Source organism: Rhinopithecus bieti, unplaced genomic scaffold, assembly GCF_001698545.2.
Source record: "Rhinopithecus bieti isolate Rb0 unplaced genomic scaffold, ASM169854v2 scaffold_48368, whole genome shotgun sequence".
Taxonomy (NCBI): Eukaryota; Metazoa; Chordata; class Mammalia; order Primates; family Cercopithecidae; genus Rhinopithecus; species Rhinopithecus bieti.
Window position 1 is genome coordinate 1,016,415 of NW_016819103.1, and position 14,294 is coordinate 1,030,708.

The 14,294-nt window shown below is 41.8% G+C and overlaps 1 protein-coding gene across 3 annotated transcripts in view; it reads right to left on the reverse strand.

Moving 5' to 3' along the window:
* The window catches only part of TAMM41 (TAM41 mitochondrial translocator assembly and maintenance homolog), a 57,719-nt gene that overhangs the window by 25,942 nt on the left and 17,483 nt on the right, over positions 1-14,294 (reverse strand). For all 3 annotated transcript variants that reach the window (XM_017858259.1, XM_017858260.1, XM_017858258.1), the window contains one exon: positions 3,394-3,539. In XM_017858259.1, coding sequence (XP_017713748.1) covers positions 3,394-3,539 — 146 coding nt within the window. The remainder of the gene's footprint in view (positions 1-3,393; positions 3,540-14,294) is intronic.

Below are 14,294 nucleotides of genomic sequence, written 5' to 3' on the forward strand. Positions count from 1 at the left end.
GCTAAGGCGGGAGGATTGCTTGAGCCTAGGAGTTCGAGACCAGCCAGGGCAACAAAGTGAGACCCTGTATCTACAAAAAAAAAAAAGTTAATGTCTCAGATCATATGGGTACAAATATATGTACATACACATATATAAAAAAGTCATCTGGGCATAGTGGCACTGGCCTATAGTCTCAGCTCCTCAAGGGGCTGAGGTGGGAGGATCACTTGAGTGCAAGAGTTCAAGGCTACAGTGAGCTATGATCATGCCACTACACTGTAGCCTAGGTGACAGAGTGAAACCCCCTGTCAAATTAATTAATTCATTAATTAATTTAAAAAAACAGCCCAGGAAGGAAATTCAGACATTTGAAGAAGGCTTCTAACATAACAGACTAGAGTATAAACAGACAAGAGGAACTAAGAGAAAGAAACAATGTGAGAGAACAAGACAAAAATCTTCAAATGCTATAATAAAGATCATTAAAGAGATTAGGAGAAAATAATGCATCCATAATGCAAGAATAGGATGCTATAAGAAAGAATATTTTGGGAAAATTAAAAATTCAGTAGAACTGTTACAGAACCAATCAGAAAGATTCTCCCATAAAGCTAAATTTAATAAACAAAGAGATGGGAGAGAGAGAGAGAGGAAAAAAGGTTAAACCAGGAGGTCTAGCAACCACCTAACAGGAATCCCAGGAAGAACAAACTAATAAAATGGGTATGAAGAATAATTACAGAAATAATTAAAAAAAATTCTTTAGAATTGAAGCTTATAAAATTCCAGATAGAAAAGACCCACTGAGGCTGGGCGCAGTGGTTCACACCAATTAACCCAATACTTTGGAAGACCAAGGTGGGAGGATGGCTTGAGCCTAGGATTCGAGACCAGCCTGGGCAATATGGTGAAACCCTGTTTCTACTAAAAATAGAAAAACCACTCAGGCGTGGTGGCGCATGCCTGTAGTCCCAGTTACTCAGGAGGTTGAGGTGGGAGAGTCACTTTGAGCTTAGGAGTTTGATGTTGCAGTGAGCCAGGATTGTGCCATTCCACTCTAGCCTGGGCAACCGAGCAAGGCCCTGTCAAAAAAAAAAAAAGGAAGGAAAGAAGGAAGGAAGGAAGGAAGGAAGGAAGGAAGGAAGGAAGGAAGGGAGGAAGGGAGGAGGAAGGGAGGGAGGAGGGAGGCCGAGGGGAACGGGAGGGGAGGGAGGGACCAAGTGACCGAATAATGAATGGAAAGCAGATATAAATAAACAGGGAAAATTATTTCCACCCTAGAATTTGATATCTAGCTGATACTATCCATCAAAGGGAGGGTAGAATTTTCAGAGGTATATGGTCTCAAAAATGTACCTCCCTCACACCCTTTAAGAAGATAATAAAAGACAAACTTCACTAACATCAGAGTGTAAACCGTGGAAGAGGAAAATGCAAGACCCACAAAACCAAAAACTAGCATGGGGAGGCAAAGGGAATTCTCGGGGTGATAATGAAAGGAAGGTAGAGGAGTGCAGCTGTGCAGTGAGCTAGAAAACAACCAGTCGAGAAAGGAACAGGGCAGGGGGCTCCAGGAAAAACATTTCTATGAGAAACAACAAACAGAAAATACCCAATAAATTTGTCTGTAATGGGAAGAGTTTTACGGATCTGTCAGTTTGAGGATGATTGACCTAAGCAAATGAAAAAATAAGACAACTATTAACTCCAGGAGAAACAAAGATGTACAGGAAAGGGAACTTCATAATGCCACAGCTCATCAATAAAGAAAAGGCTGTCACAATAAAATAAATATTGAATATTAACCTAACCAAAAACATGAAATAACTTTATGTGAAGCATGAGGGCATGAGGTAGGAGGGGAAGAGAATGTGTGTGCTAAGTGCATGTGTGTGAGTGTGTGCACTGGTATATGAATTTATGGGGTAGTGTAAGACAGTAAAAAAATCCCCATCTTACAGGATGGCAAAAATAAAGTGTAAGATTGAAAAAAAATCAAGAAATAATAGTCAAAGCATATTATTTAGAACAAGGTGGTGCATATCAGAAAAATCAGCTATAGAGACAAAAGCAGCTGCCCCTGGTAGCAGGGCTGAGAATGTGGGAAGGAACTGCTCTTTTTGTTATAAATTTGAGGCATCATTTGGCTTTTAAACCATGTGCATGCATAAAACAAAAAACCTCAACCTGAACCAAATGTGGCAAAATCTGTTAAACTGAGTGGTGGGTATTCTCTATTTCATATGTTTCTCTCATTTCATATGTCACTCTCTATTCTTTTCTTATTTTAAAACTAATTCCTATTTTTTTAAATTTCCTTTTTAGCTCTAGAAATTCCGTTAATCTATTACTCATTACAATGTTAGTTGCCCCTATTACGTGGAGGGAGAAGAGCATAAACGAAGAAAAATACAGTGTTCTTTACATTAACGGAAAAAAAAACTACAAAACCTGTGGCCCACCCTGGTTTTATTTTCAAACAAACACTTAATATTAATTTAAACAATACCTTGATCAGAAAGTTTTATTTGATACATCGAAAAGAAAAATTCCCAGATGTAATAAACATAACAAGTGGGGAAAGAAGAGAATTTTGAATATGTATGAGCCCATTCATGTGTAACAAAACCAAACCTCTTCATACATGCATACAAACATATACAAAAGTACATGTGAAAAGATCTGGAAGAACAGACAGCAGGCTGGGTGCAGCAGCTCATCTCTATAATCCCAGCACTTTTGAAGGCTGGGGCAGGCAAACTGCTTGAGCTCAGGAGTTTGAGACCGGCCTGTGCAACATGGCAAAACCCTGTCTCTACAAAAAAATACAAAAATTGGTCAGGCGTGGTGGCATGCACCTGTAGTCCCAGCTACTCAGGAGGCTGAGGTGGGAGGATGGCTTGATCCCAGGCTGGGGGGTGTTGAGGCTGCAGTAAGCCAAGATCGTGCCACTGCACTCCAGCCTGGGCAACAGAGTCAGACCCTGTCCCAAAAAAAGAAAAACAACAACAACAAAAAAACAAACCCCAAACTGTCAGTACAGTTACCTCTGGGGAGCTAAATGGGTCTGGGGATGGAATGAGAATGATCTAAAAGTTTATTTTCACTTGTTTTGACTGGTAATTAATAGACATGGTAAGATTTTCCAATGGCAAAAAAGATACACATGGTGAAAATAAGTCCCTCTCCCACTTCTGCCCCTAGTTCCCTTCTCCAAAGGCAGCCTCTTATTACTAGTCTGTTACCTCTTGGCATTATTCCAGATACACAGAAGCCTATGTTTACATACAGTACTTACTTTTTGAACTATAAATGTTCTCACACCAGTCATGCTGTTCTACCCCTGACTTTCTTCCTGCAAATAGCCCTTGTCTTAGAAACAATGCAAGCTATTTTCCACATACAGTTTACCTCCAGCCGGCCTTGCTGGCTTTTATACACCACTTGAGGATTCTCCTGTAGTATGCTGCCATAGAGCTCTCGAAAGTGGGCTATATTGGGCTTCACAATATTCAGCACTTTTGTTTTATCCTCTCCAACCACCATCCGAAAGTCACCTAGTTAAAACAAAGGATAAACACATCTTCCAATAAGAATCCACACTCTGACCTATGAATGACACTCCCCACACTGATACTGCATGGGTTCACTCTGGCAGGATCCCTCATCAAAACACTTGTTTTTCCTCCTCAAAATGTGGACACTTTACCCAAGAAATGTGAGCACTTGTTTGGAGGAAAACAGGGTCTCTCAAATCACAAAGCCCTTGATGCCAGTTAAATTATAATTACCTAGGTACAGAAGGTAATTTTAGTTTTAGTTTTTCCAATGCAGACACTTCTGCACCTACAAAGTCCTGTCTTATGGGCCAAACTCTGCCTGTGGCCAACGAGGGAGACAGGAGCTGTGCACCATCACTGCAGACTTGTCCTTGCCATTGCTTCCTCATCGTTGACCTGTATGTTTATGAGGGCTTTTGAGGCACTTTATGAATGTAATTAATCTGATTATATTTTACAAGGGCAAAATAAGGCTTAGAAGTTCTATAAGAGGAGGTTTGCATTTAAGATGAAATTGAAAACAGATAGAACTTCTTAAATTGCAAATGATGAGAAATGAAGAATGTTACATTTGCCTATGGGATGAACTGGGCTGTAAAACAAATAATTCTGAAAGACAAAAGCATTTCTGAATCAAAAGAAAAGTGGCCTGCCAATGCCACTGACAACCATCAGCAAGATGGAGGAGAAAGAAACAGGAAAGTGGACACGCTTGAGTGCATGCCTACTGGGCTAATGTGAAATCAGAAGAGGCTGGACACACGCGAACCTTCTGAGTCAAGCGTGGTGAAAGCAATGTGGCTGAATCCTTTGTTGGAGAGAGAGCAAGTTGTCAGGGGGAGTGGAGAGGTGGCAAGTGTAGGCAGATACTCCAGCTGCTGAGGAATCCCCTGGGGCTAGGATGACGATATAATTTATCATCCAAACTAGGTCACTTCTGAGGGTGAAGGGATTGCTATAAATAACTACACCAGGACAAGTATAAACTGAGCAAACCAGGACATATGGTTACCCTTGCCAATTTCTTTTTTCTGGAGAGGGGAAGGGATCATAGAGGTCACTACTTGCCACAATGGATTTTCCTAGTGCAAATTGTTGGCTTGTTTTAGAAAAAGTAAAAATACAAAGAAGACCAACAATATGTACTTCATTGAGTGAGGAATAAAATATGCTAGGTTTTAAGATTCAAAGGACCAACTTACACTATAATTTGGTGGAATGCAACTGGGGACTGCAAGCTTAGAAAAACAGACCTCCAGGCTGGGCGCAGTGGCTCACACCTGTAATTCCAGCACTTTGGGAGGCCGAGGCAGGTGGATCACGAGGTCAGGAGATCAAAACCATCCTGGCTAACATGGTGAAACCCCATCTCTACTAAAAAACACAAAAAAATTAGCTGGGCGTGGTGGCAGGCACCTGTAGTCCCAGCTACTCGGGAGGCTGAGGCAGGAGAATGGCAGGAACCCGGGAGGCGGAGCTTGCAGTGAGCCAAGATCGCGCCACTGCACTACAGCCTGGGCAACAGAGCAAGACTCCGTCTCAAAACAAAACAAAACAAAACAAACAGACTTCCAAAGAGCCTCTAGAACCTAACCTTGGTATACAGGGGGTCTGACTGTTCAGGTGAGTGAGCAGAAGCGAGTCCCAGTCCTAACAATCTGCTCAAATATGGATGAACTTGATTTTTTCACTATTATTTTGAAGGGAAAGAGAGTCGTTAGATAGTTAAAACCTGGGATAACTGCTAATAAGGAGGTTGAGAAATCAGTCCTTTCACATATTGCTATTGACAGCATAAACTGCTAAAATTCTTCTGGAAAGCACTGAAGCAAGAAACCCCATCTCTGGAGCAAGCCTAAAGAAATAAGCCAGAAACACACAGAGTTAACGTTTACTGAGCATCTGGTAAATACCAGTCACTGTGCCAAGTGTGTTGTGGTATTGTTTCATTTCATACACACAGCTCTCCTGTCAGGTAGATAGGATTCTATCCCCATTCACATACAAGGCAACAAAGACAGAGATTAAGAAACCTGCTTAAGGTTTCCCAGGAAGTAAAAATATACTACACATATGAAATTGCTCACTGAAGCACTATTTATAATATTGAAAGCATCCCAAATGTCCAACAACAAGGGAAAGGATGCACCATGACGGCATACTGTTACTATCACAGACAGTAATCACACCCAACAAGATGGAAAGTCATCATTTAATAATATGCAGTAAGAAACAAAGATACAAAAGTATAACAGGCCCAGCGTGGTGGTTCACATCTGTAGTCCTAGCACTTTGGGAGGCCAAGGACGACGGGGGAATGTTTGAGCTCAGGAGTTTGAGACCAGCCTGGGCTGGAACACAGCGAGGCCCTGTCTCTATATAATTTTTTTTTTAAAGCATACCAAAACAAAAAAAAACTTCATAAAAAATGAGAAAAACAAGACAAGGGACTATATAAAATGCTTATTTTGCTCTAATAAAATACATTTATTGTGGGTTTTTGTATGTGTGCTTTAATTTGCTATCTCATTTGGTCATGGCAAAGATCCATAAAATAGGTACTATTATTCCCAGTTTTACAGATGAGGAGATGGAGGTGAAAAGGTAACATGTCCCAGGTCCAACTGCCTCTTGGTATTAGGGCAGTGACATTTTAGGTGATGATTTTACTCTATAATTTCCCTCCATTTCCCTCACTTCTATAATGTTGGCATATTACTTTCTAGCATTTTAAAACAAATTCATGGGATGCACAGATGATGACTTGACAAATGTGAAGAGAGCAGTGGCTGAGTTAACTTTCAACTTGTGTAAATCCTATGCGTATAAAAATGGATTCCATTATCTTTGAAGAGATGAAATGTCATCAAATGCTGACTCTAACAAGGCTGGCCCTGAAGTGAAAGATCATTTCTTTTTTTTTTTTTTTTTTTTTTTTTTTTTAGACGGAGTCTCGCTCTGTCACCCAGGCTGGAGTGCAGTGGCCGGATCCTAGCTCACTACGAGCTCCGCCTCCCAGGTTCACGCCATTCTCCTGCCTCAGCCTCCCGAGTAGCTGGGACTACAGGCGCCCGCCACCTCGCCCGGCTAGTTTTTTGTATTTTTAGTAGAGACGGGGTTTCACTGTGTTGGCCAGGATGGTCTCGATCTCCTGACCTTGTGATCCGCCCGTCTCGGCCTCCCAAAGTGCTGGGATTACAGGCTTGAGCCACCGCGCCTGGCCGAAAGATCGGTTTCTAAAACTGTTGAGTTCTAAATATTTGTGTCATTCCTTCTTTCTGTACATTCCACAAACAAAAAGTTCCTCAATTTTAGGGTCACTTTCCGAGAGCAGGATTTACCATTTTAAAATATCAAGAATTATGTTTTACAATCCAAATCCTCCCCCTAAAAGAATAATTGCATGCCATGATTAAAGGACCTCGAAAATACTCTAGGCTCTCGGAGAACAAGGACTGGGGCTTTTTATGTCTGCATCCTTAGCTCCTTGTGCACTGCCTGGCACAGGGAACACACACATCAATAAATGTGTGCAGAACTGAATTTCTCTCACTGCTGTGCAGCTGAACTAGCTCAGCCACGGGGGATAGGAAGCAAATGGGCTTATGACTCATTTCTTCAGAACAAAATGAATAAAATCATGGGCACAACATGAACCAGCATCTGATCATAACAATCAATTTTTCTTACCTTCGGAGATTTGTTTGCAACAAAACAACAGCAATGGATTAAAACTGACTGCTGATTTTATTTTATGCCTCTAGAACTGCCAGTACAGTACAACAGGCATCCAAAAGGATAATTTCTCCTTGACCTTGAAATGATACAAACTCCAAGGCCTGTAAGCCACCTGTAGGTGGCCTTCCCTGTGATTCAGGCATGCAGCCAGCAGTCAGGGACCTCATTACAAGTGTGCAGATGTGAAGGGCTGCACAGTACAGCAGCAAGGCCCTGGCTTTCAAGTTTGGCAATGTCCCAGGGTGACTGAGGTTAAGTTACTTAAACTTTCTGAGTCAGTTTCCTTCTCTGTAAAATGGCTTAACAATCATAGTAACCTTTCAAAGTTGCTTTCAGATTTAATGAGTTAGGGCAGCGGTCCCCAAACTTTTTGGCACCAGGAACAGGTTTTGTGGAAGACAATTTTTCCATGGATGTGGGTCCAGGGGACAGTGGTTTCAGGATGAGTCAAGCACATTACATTTATTGTGCACTTTATTTGTTATTATTACATTGTAATATATAATGAAAGAATTATACGCAGAAAGAAACATACGCAGTTCAAACAGGGATTGCGCTCCTATAAGAATCCAACGCAGCTGCTGATCGGACAGGAGGGGGAGCTCAGGCAGTAATGCAAGTGATGGAGATTGGATGTCAATACAAATGAAGCTCGCCCACCACTCACCTCCCACGGTGCGTCCTGGTTCCTAACAGGGGGTTCCCAAGGGTTAGGAAACCCAGAGTTAAGGTATTAGAGAATGCTTTTTAAGTAGTAAAACAGATACTACTTATGATATGTATATAGCATAGTCGAAGGATGGAGGGTAGAGGAAGCTGTGGGTTTTGGAGATAATTACCAGCTAACTTTTCTCCCTTTGAACTAACTGCAAGACTGCTGCCATTTTAGTTTAGCGAATATCTGAGTGGCTACAAAGTACCAGGAGCTGTGCTAGGCAATGGAGATCCAGGCTGGGCAACCCTAATCTGAACACCGGAAATGCAAAATGCCCCCTAACCTGAAACCCTTTGAGCACTGGCATGACACCACAAGTGGAAAATTCCACACCTGACCTCATGCAGTGAGTCGCACATATTATTAAAAATATCATATAAAATCACTTTCAGGCAATGTGTATGAGGTGTATATGAAACATAAATGAAATTCGTGTTTAGACTTGGGCCGTCCCCAAGATATCTCATTGTATATGTGCAAACATTCCAAAATCTCAAAAATTACAAAATCCAAAATACTTCTGGCCCCAAGTATTTCAGATAAGGGATACTCAACCTGTCCAGATATAGGTTCTACCTCAGGCAGCAAAGGGTATGAAAAAAAGATCATTTCAGTGCAGATTTTTATGTGGTAGTGTTTAAGGACTGCAGCCCAAACTGGATATTGATACGGCAAAATAATATTCATTTTCATGACTGTTTTTCAGATATAATTCACACACCATGTAATTCATCCATTTAAAGTAAATAATTCAGTATTTTTCATTCTATTTACAGAGTTGGACAATCATCTGTCCAATCTAATATTAGAATATTCCAGCCTCCCCCCAAGAAACCCCATACTCCTAAGTGATCACTCCCCATCGCCCTTCACTCCCCATCCCCAGCCCGAACTGAAACATTGCTGTCATTTTGGTTCACTGAATATTTGGCTGGCTACAAAGTACCAGGAGCTGTGCTAGACAATGGAGATCCAGGTTGGATCTAATCTACTTTCTTGCCACAGATTTGCCTATTCTGGACATTTTATACACATTGAATCAAATACTATCTGGGGTTATTTTTATGACCTTAGCAAAATGTTTTCAAGGGTCATCACACTGTAGCATTTATCAGTACTTCACTCCTGCTTATGGTTAAGTAATAGTCCATTGTACAGATGCACCAATTTTATTTATCCATTTCTCAGTTGATGAACATTTGTGTTGTTTCCACTTTTGGGCGATTCATTACGAATAATGCTGCTATGTACGAGTTTTTGCGTGGACATACGTTTTCATTTCTCAATACAGGAGTAGGACTGGTGGGTCACATGGTAACTATGTTTCACATTTGGAGGAACTGCCGAGCTTTTTTCTAAAGCAGCTGTACCACTTTACAATCTTATCAGCAATGTATGAGGGTCCCAATTTCTCCACATTCTCAACACTTGTTCTTGCCTTTCTTTTTTATTACAGCCATTGTAGCAGGTGTACAATGGCGTCTCTGTGATTTGGACTGGTATTTCCATTTCCCTAATACCTGTGATGTTGAACAACTTTTCATGTGCTTACTGGCCATTTGAATACCTTTTCTGAAGAACTGGCTATTCAAATCCTTCTCTTCTTTTTAAACTGGGTTGTCTTTTCATTGTTCTGTTGTTGTGGTTGCTTTGTTTTTTTTTTTTTGAGACAGAGTCCTGCTCTGTTGCCCAGGCTGGAGTGCAGTGGCATGATCTCGGGTCACTCCAACCTCTGTCTCCTGGGGTCAAGCTATTCTCCTGCCTCAGCTTCCCAAGTAATTGGGATTACAGCTGCACACCACTACACACAACTAATTTTTTGTATTTTCAGTAGAGGCAGGGTTTCACCATGTTGGCCAGCCTGGTCTTGAACTCCTGACCTCAAGTGATCCACCAGCCTTGGCCTCCCAAAGTGTTGGGATTACAGGCGTGAGCCACTGTGCCCAGCCTTTCCATTGTATTTTAAAAATTCTTTATATATTCTGGATACTAGTCCCTTATCAGTTACATGATTTGTAAATATTTTCTTCCATTTTGTTAGCTGCCTTTTCACTTTTTTTTTTGAGAGAGTCTCACTCTGTCACCCAGGCTAGAGTGCAGTGGCATGATCTCGGCTCACTGCAACCTCTGCTTCCTGGGTTCAACCAATTCTCCTGCCTCAGCCTCCCTAGTAGCTAGGACTACAGATGCGTGCCACCATGCCCGGCTAATTTTTTTTTTTTTTTTTTTTTTTGAGATAGTCTCGCTCTGTCGCCAGGCTGGAGTGCAGTGGCACCATCTCGGCTCACTGCAACCTCCACCTCACCAGGCTAATTCTGTATTTTTAGTAGAGATGGGGTTTCATCATGTTGGCCAGGTTGTTCTCAAACTCCTGACCAAGTGATCTGTCTGCCTCCACCTGCCAAGGCGCCAGGATTACAGGCATGAGCCACCATGCCCGGCCTTCCTTTTCTATACATTAGAAAACACAAAAGTAGGGAGCAATAGGGAGGACTCAGGTTCACTATATTGGTTCAGGAAGGAAGCAAAATAATCCACTCATCAAATATTTACTGAGCACCTAATACATGTCACGTACTATTTGGAAGCATGCAAACAGAAGGAGCAAAACAAGACAAAAATTCCTTCCCTCCACATCCTCAGTAGTGGAACAAAGACCAAAGATCAACCAACCAACCAACAATAAGATACAGTGTAGCCGACTGTGGAACTGCTATGGGGAAAACAGAAACAGGGAAAGACACAGGGAGTGGTGGAGTTGCAGTGGGGGTCAGGGAAGGCCTCTATGATAAGCCAGAACTGAGGCCCACTGGGGTGGGGTGGGGTGAGGAGGGAGGTGTGACCCAGTGGGTCCTGGGGAAGGACTGACCCAAGTGTGAACCAGGAGTGACGCCCACCACCACAGACCTTTCAGAACAGTAAAGGGTTAAGAGCAAGCATTCCAGGAAGAAGACTGCCTGGGTTCAAATGCTAGCTGGGCAATTATGAGCTATGAGACTCAGGGCAAGCCACTTAACTTCTCTGGGCATCAGTATCCTCAAATGAAAAAAGGGAGCAATTAATAACTAGTTTGTAAATTTCAGGGACTGAATGAATGTTACAATACCTGACACACAGCACTAGTCTAAAAAGGTTGGGTATTATTCATGCTTTCTATCCCTTTAGGAGTGCTGTGTTCTCAGAAATTAGCAAGTGACTACTGAGTACCCTGAATTCCGGCTGAAGCACAAAGAAGCAGGCTTCTAAAGTCCTGAGGCAGTCAGCTCCCATACGCCGATCCAACCACACTGCTTGTAAGGTTTCAGATGGCTTCATCACCACAGAACAAATCTTACTAGCTTCCACTCCAGAGAAAACGTTTCTTTACTGGCTTCTACCAGAATCCAGAATCCACACTTTAGAGAGCTGGCACTAATTGTTAAATTTTTTTCCCCAAGAATCACTCAACTGGCAACTTCCTCACTGCTTCATCTTATTCCTAGAAGTAGCTGAGGCTGTGTTCAGACAATCTGGCAATGAAAGAAGCCCATTCTCTCTCTCATAGGAGAGTGCCTGAAGGTGTTTTTCATCCCTTGAGGACCTTAACCAGCCACATGAAATGGGGCTGTCATATTTCAACCCATCTAAGTACCCAGCTAATTTTTTTTTAATTTAAGAAACAGGGTCTGGCTCTGTTGCCCAGGCTAGAGTGCAGTGGTGTGATCATAGTTCACTGCAGCCTGGAAGGTGGGATTACAGGTGTGAGCCACAGCACCCTGCAAATTTTGACAGGCATTATTTGTCTGTGTAACAAGTTTTATAATTTTTACAGCTGACAACATAATTCCACTTTGGAGAACACATCCAAGGAAGTCAGTGACTCCTTTGCCCCTTCCCCAACGAAAGTAATCTGTACAAAGTGATTCACAGCAGTGTTGCCAATAAAACAGTGATAAATGGAGCTACCCTAAGTGTCTATCAATCACTGGATGATCAAGCAAACAACAGTGTCTCAACCTGAGGAAAACCCATGTGACCAACAATAATCCATAAAAATAATAATAACAGCAATCATTTTTGGAACACTGACTATTAATGAGGTAACATACTGGAGGCAGCCAGGCGCAGTGGCCCACACCTATAATCCCAGCACTCATGGGCGGGGGGCCGAGGCGGGAGGATTGTTTGAGCTCAGGAGTTCCAGACCAGCCAAGGCACATAGCAAGACCCTGTCTCTACACAAAATAAATAAAATTAGCCAGCTGTGGTGGCATGCACCTGTGGTCCCAGCTACTTGGGAGTCTGAGGTGGGAGGGTTGCTTGGCTCCCCCGGAGGTCGAGGCTGCAGTGAGCTGTGATCTCACCACTGCACTCTAGGGTGGGCAACAGAGCGAGACTTTGTCTCAAAAAAAAAAAAAAAAAAAAAAAAAAAAGATGTTGGAAGCTATTATATGTATTATCTCATTGAAAATTTCTTTGTGAGATAGTTATTTCTTTTTTACAAATAAGAAAACTGGGGGCTCAGAAAGGTTCAAGCTTGTGTTTCAGGAAATAAAATAATGAAAAACAAATAAAACCATACACAAGAAAGAAAGGTTCAAATACTTTTAGAAAGCTGGTATTCAAACTAGTCCATCATGCACCAGATGAGTGACCTTAGACAGGGAACCACTCTGGGCCTCAGTTTTCTCATCTATAAAATGGGGCAATGATACAGCACCCAAATCAAAAGGTTGTTGTGAGAATTAAACTAGTTATCAAATTTAAAGTACTGAGAGTAGTCCTTGGCACCCAATAATAAATGCTATTTTCCCTGCCATTAAGCCACAGACTTCAGTCACATCAATCTACTGCTCTCTCTAAACACATCATGTTCTTTCACACCCTTCTTGCCTTTTTCACACATGTTGTTTTTCAAGTCTACCACTGACTCACTGTGACTGCATGCTATTAATGTGAAGCTCCTTAGAGCAGAAATTCCATCTGCAGTTCTTTAGGATATGAAATGCTGTTTTGCTTGATAAATATTAAACCAAGGACCACTGCCTAAAATTGTCATTTTAATAGTTGCACTTACATGACAAAGTTCAGGGTGACCCTTTAAAATGCATTTGGTGCTCCTTTCCTGTTCATTTAAATGCTAACTTCTAAGAAAAACTAAAGGGTTAGAAAACTTTTTTTTTTTTTTTTTTTTTTTTTTTGGAGACACAAGACAGTCTCACTGTGTCACCTAGGCTGGAGTGCACTGGCACGATCTCAGCTCACTGCAACCTCCACCTCGCCAGTTCAAGTGATACTCCTGCCTCAACCTCTCAAGTAGCTGGGATTACAGGCATGCACCACCACGCCTGACTAATTTTTGTATTTTTAGTAGAGATGGAATTTCGCCATGTTGGCCAGGGTGGTCTTGAACTCCTGACCTCAAGTGATCTGCCTGCCTTGGCCTCTCAAACTGCTGGGATTACAGGGCCACCACACCTGGCTGGGTTAGGAATCTGTCTTAAAAAAGAAAAGAGAGAGAGAGAGAAAAAAAAAAGGAGGTGGGTGGAGGAAAAATAATAAAAATAAAAAACAAGAAAAGATAAAGTTTTCTCCTTCCCAGTTCGCAGCTTCTCATCCTCCACCTACTCTTTTCTCACCCATCATTTACAATAATACTGACCTCAGGGCAGTTAAAGTAGTCCTTAAATACTGTATAAAATGTAAAGGATTGTTATTGCTACAAGTAATACCGATCTTGCCTCTGCCGAAGTAATTACTACCAGGCAATTGTCCAACAACATGGACAGACAAGGTTTTTCTGTTCCTTCTCCTGCACACTCCCAGGAAAAATACTGAACTTCACAGATTAGGGACCATATATAATCTCACAACTGGAAAAAGATGGACAATGTCAAAGCTATAAATAAAAATGAGATTAGCAGACAATATGAATTTTGGCATATTCTCAGGGCTTGGGAGACTTCGGTGGTTTGCCAAGAGATAAAAACCGATCAGTTCTAGGACACTGGGTTCTCAGAAGCCTATGAAAGTCAGGAAGAAAATGTGCCTTTCAACACTTTGCCTGGGGTAGGTCTCATACCTATGAAAGAGATCTACCTACAGAGCCTATGTCATTTTCTACCCCCATTACTCTCTTCCAGTTCCAGCAAAAATCAGTTAAAATTGGTAGCAGCTTGAAGGCTAACTTAGTAGTCTTCAAAGAGGTGAAAGCAGCTATGTCATTTGGTAAATTTCCTTAGTAATGTTCAGGATTTAGAAGGAACTCCCAGAATCCATCCAACGCTATGAAGATGTTGACTGGAAGGGAAGAAATGAAG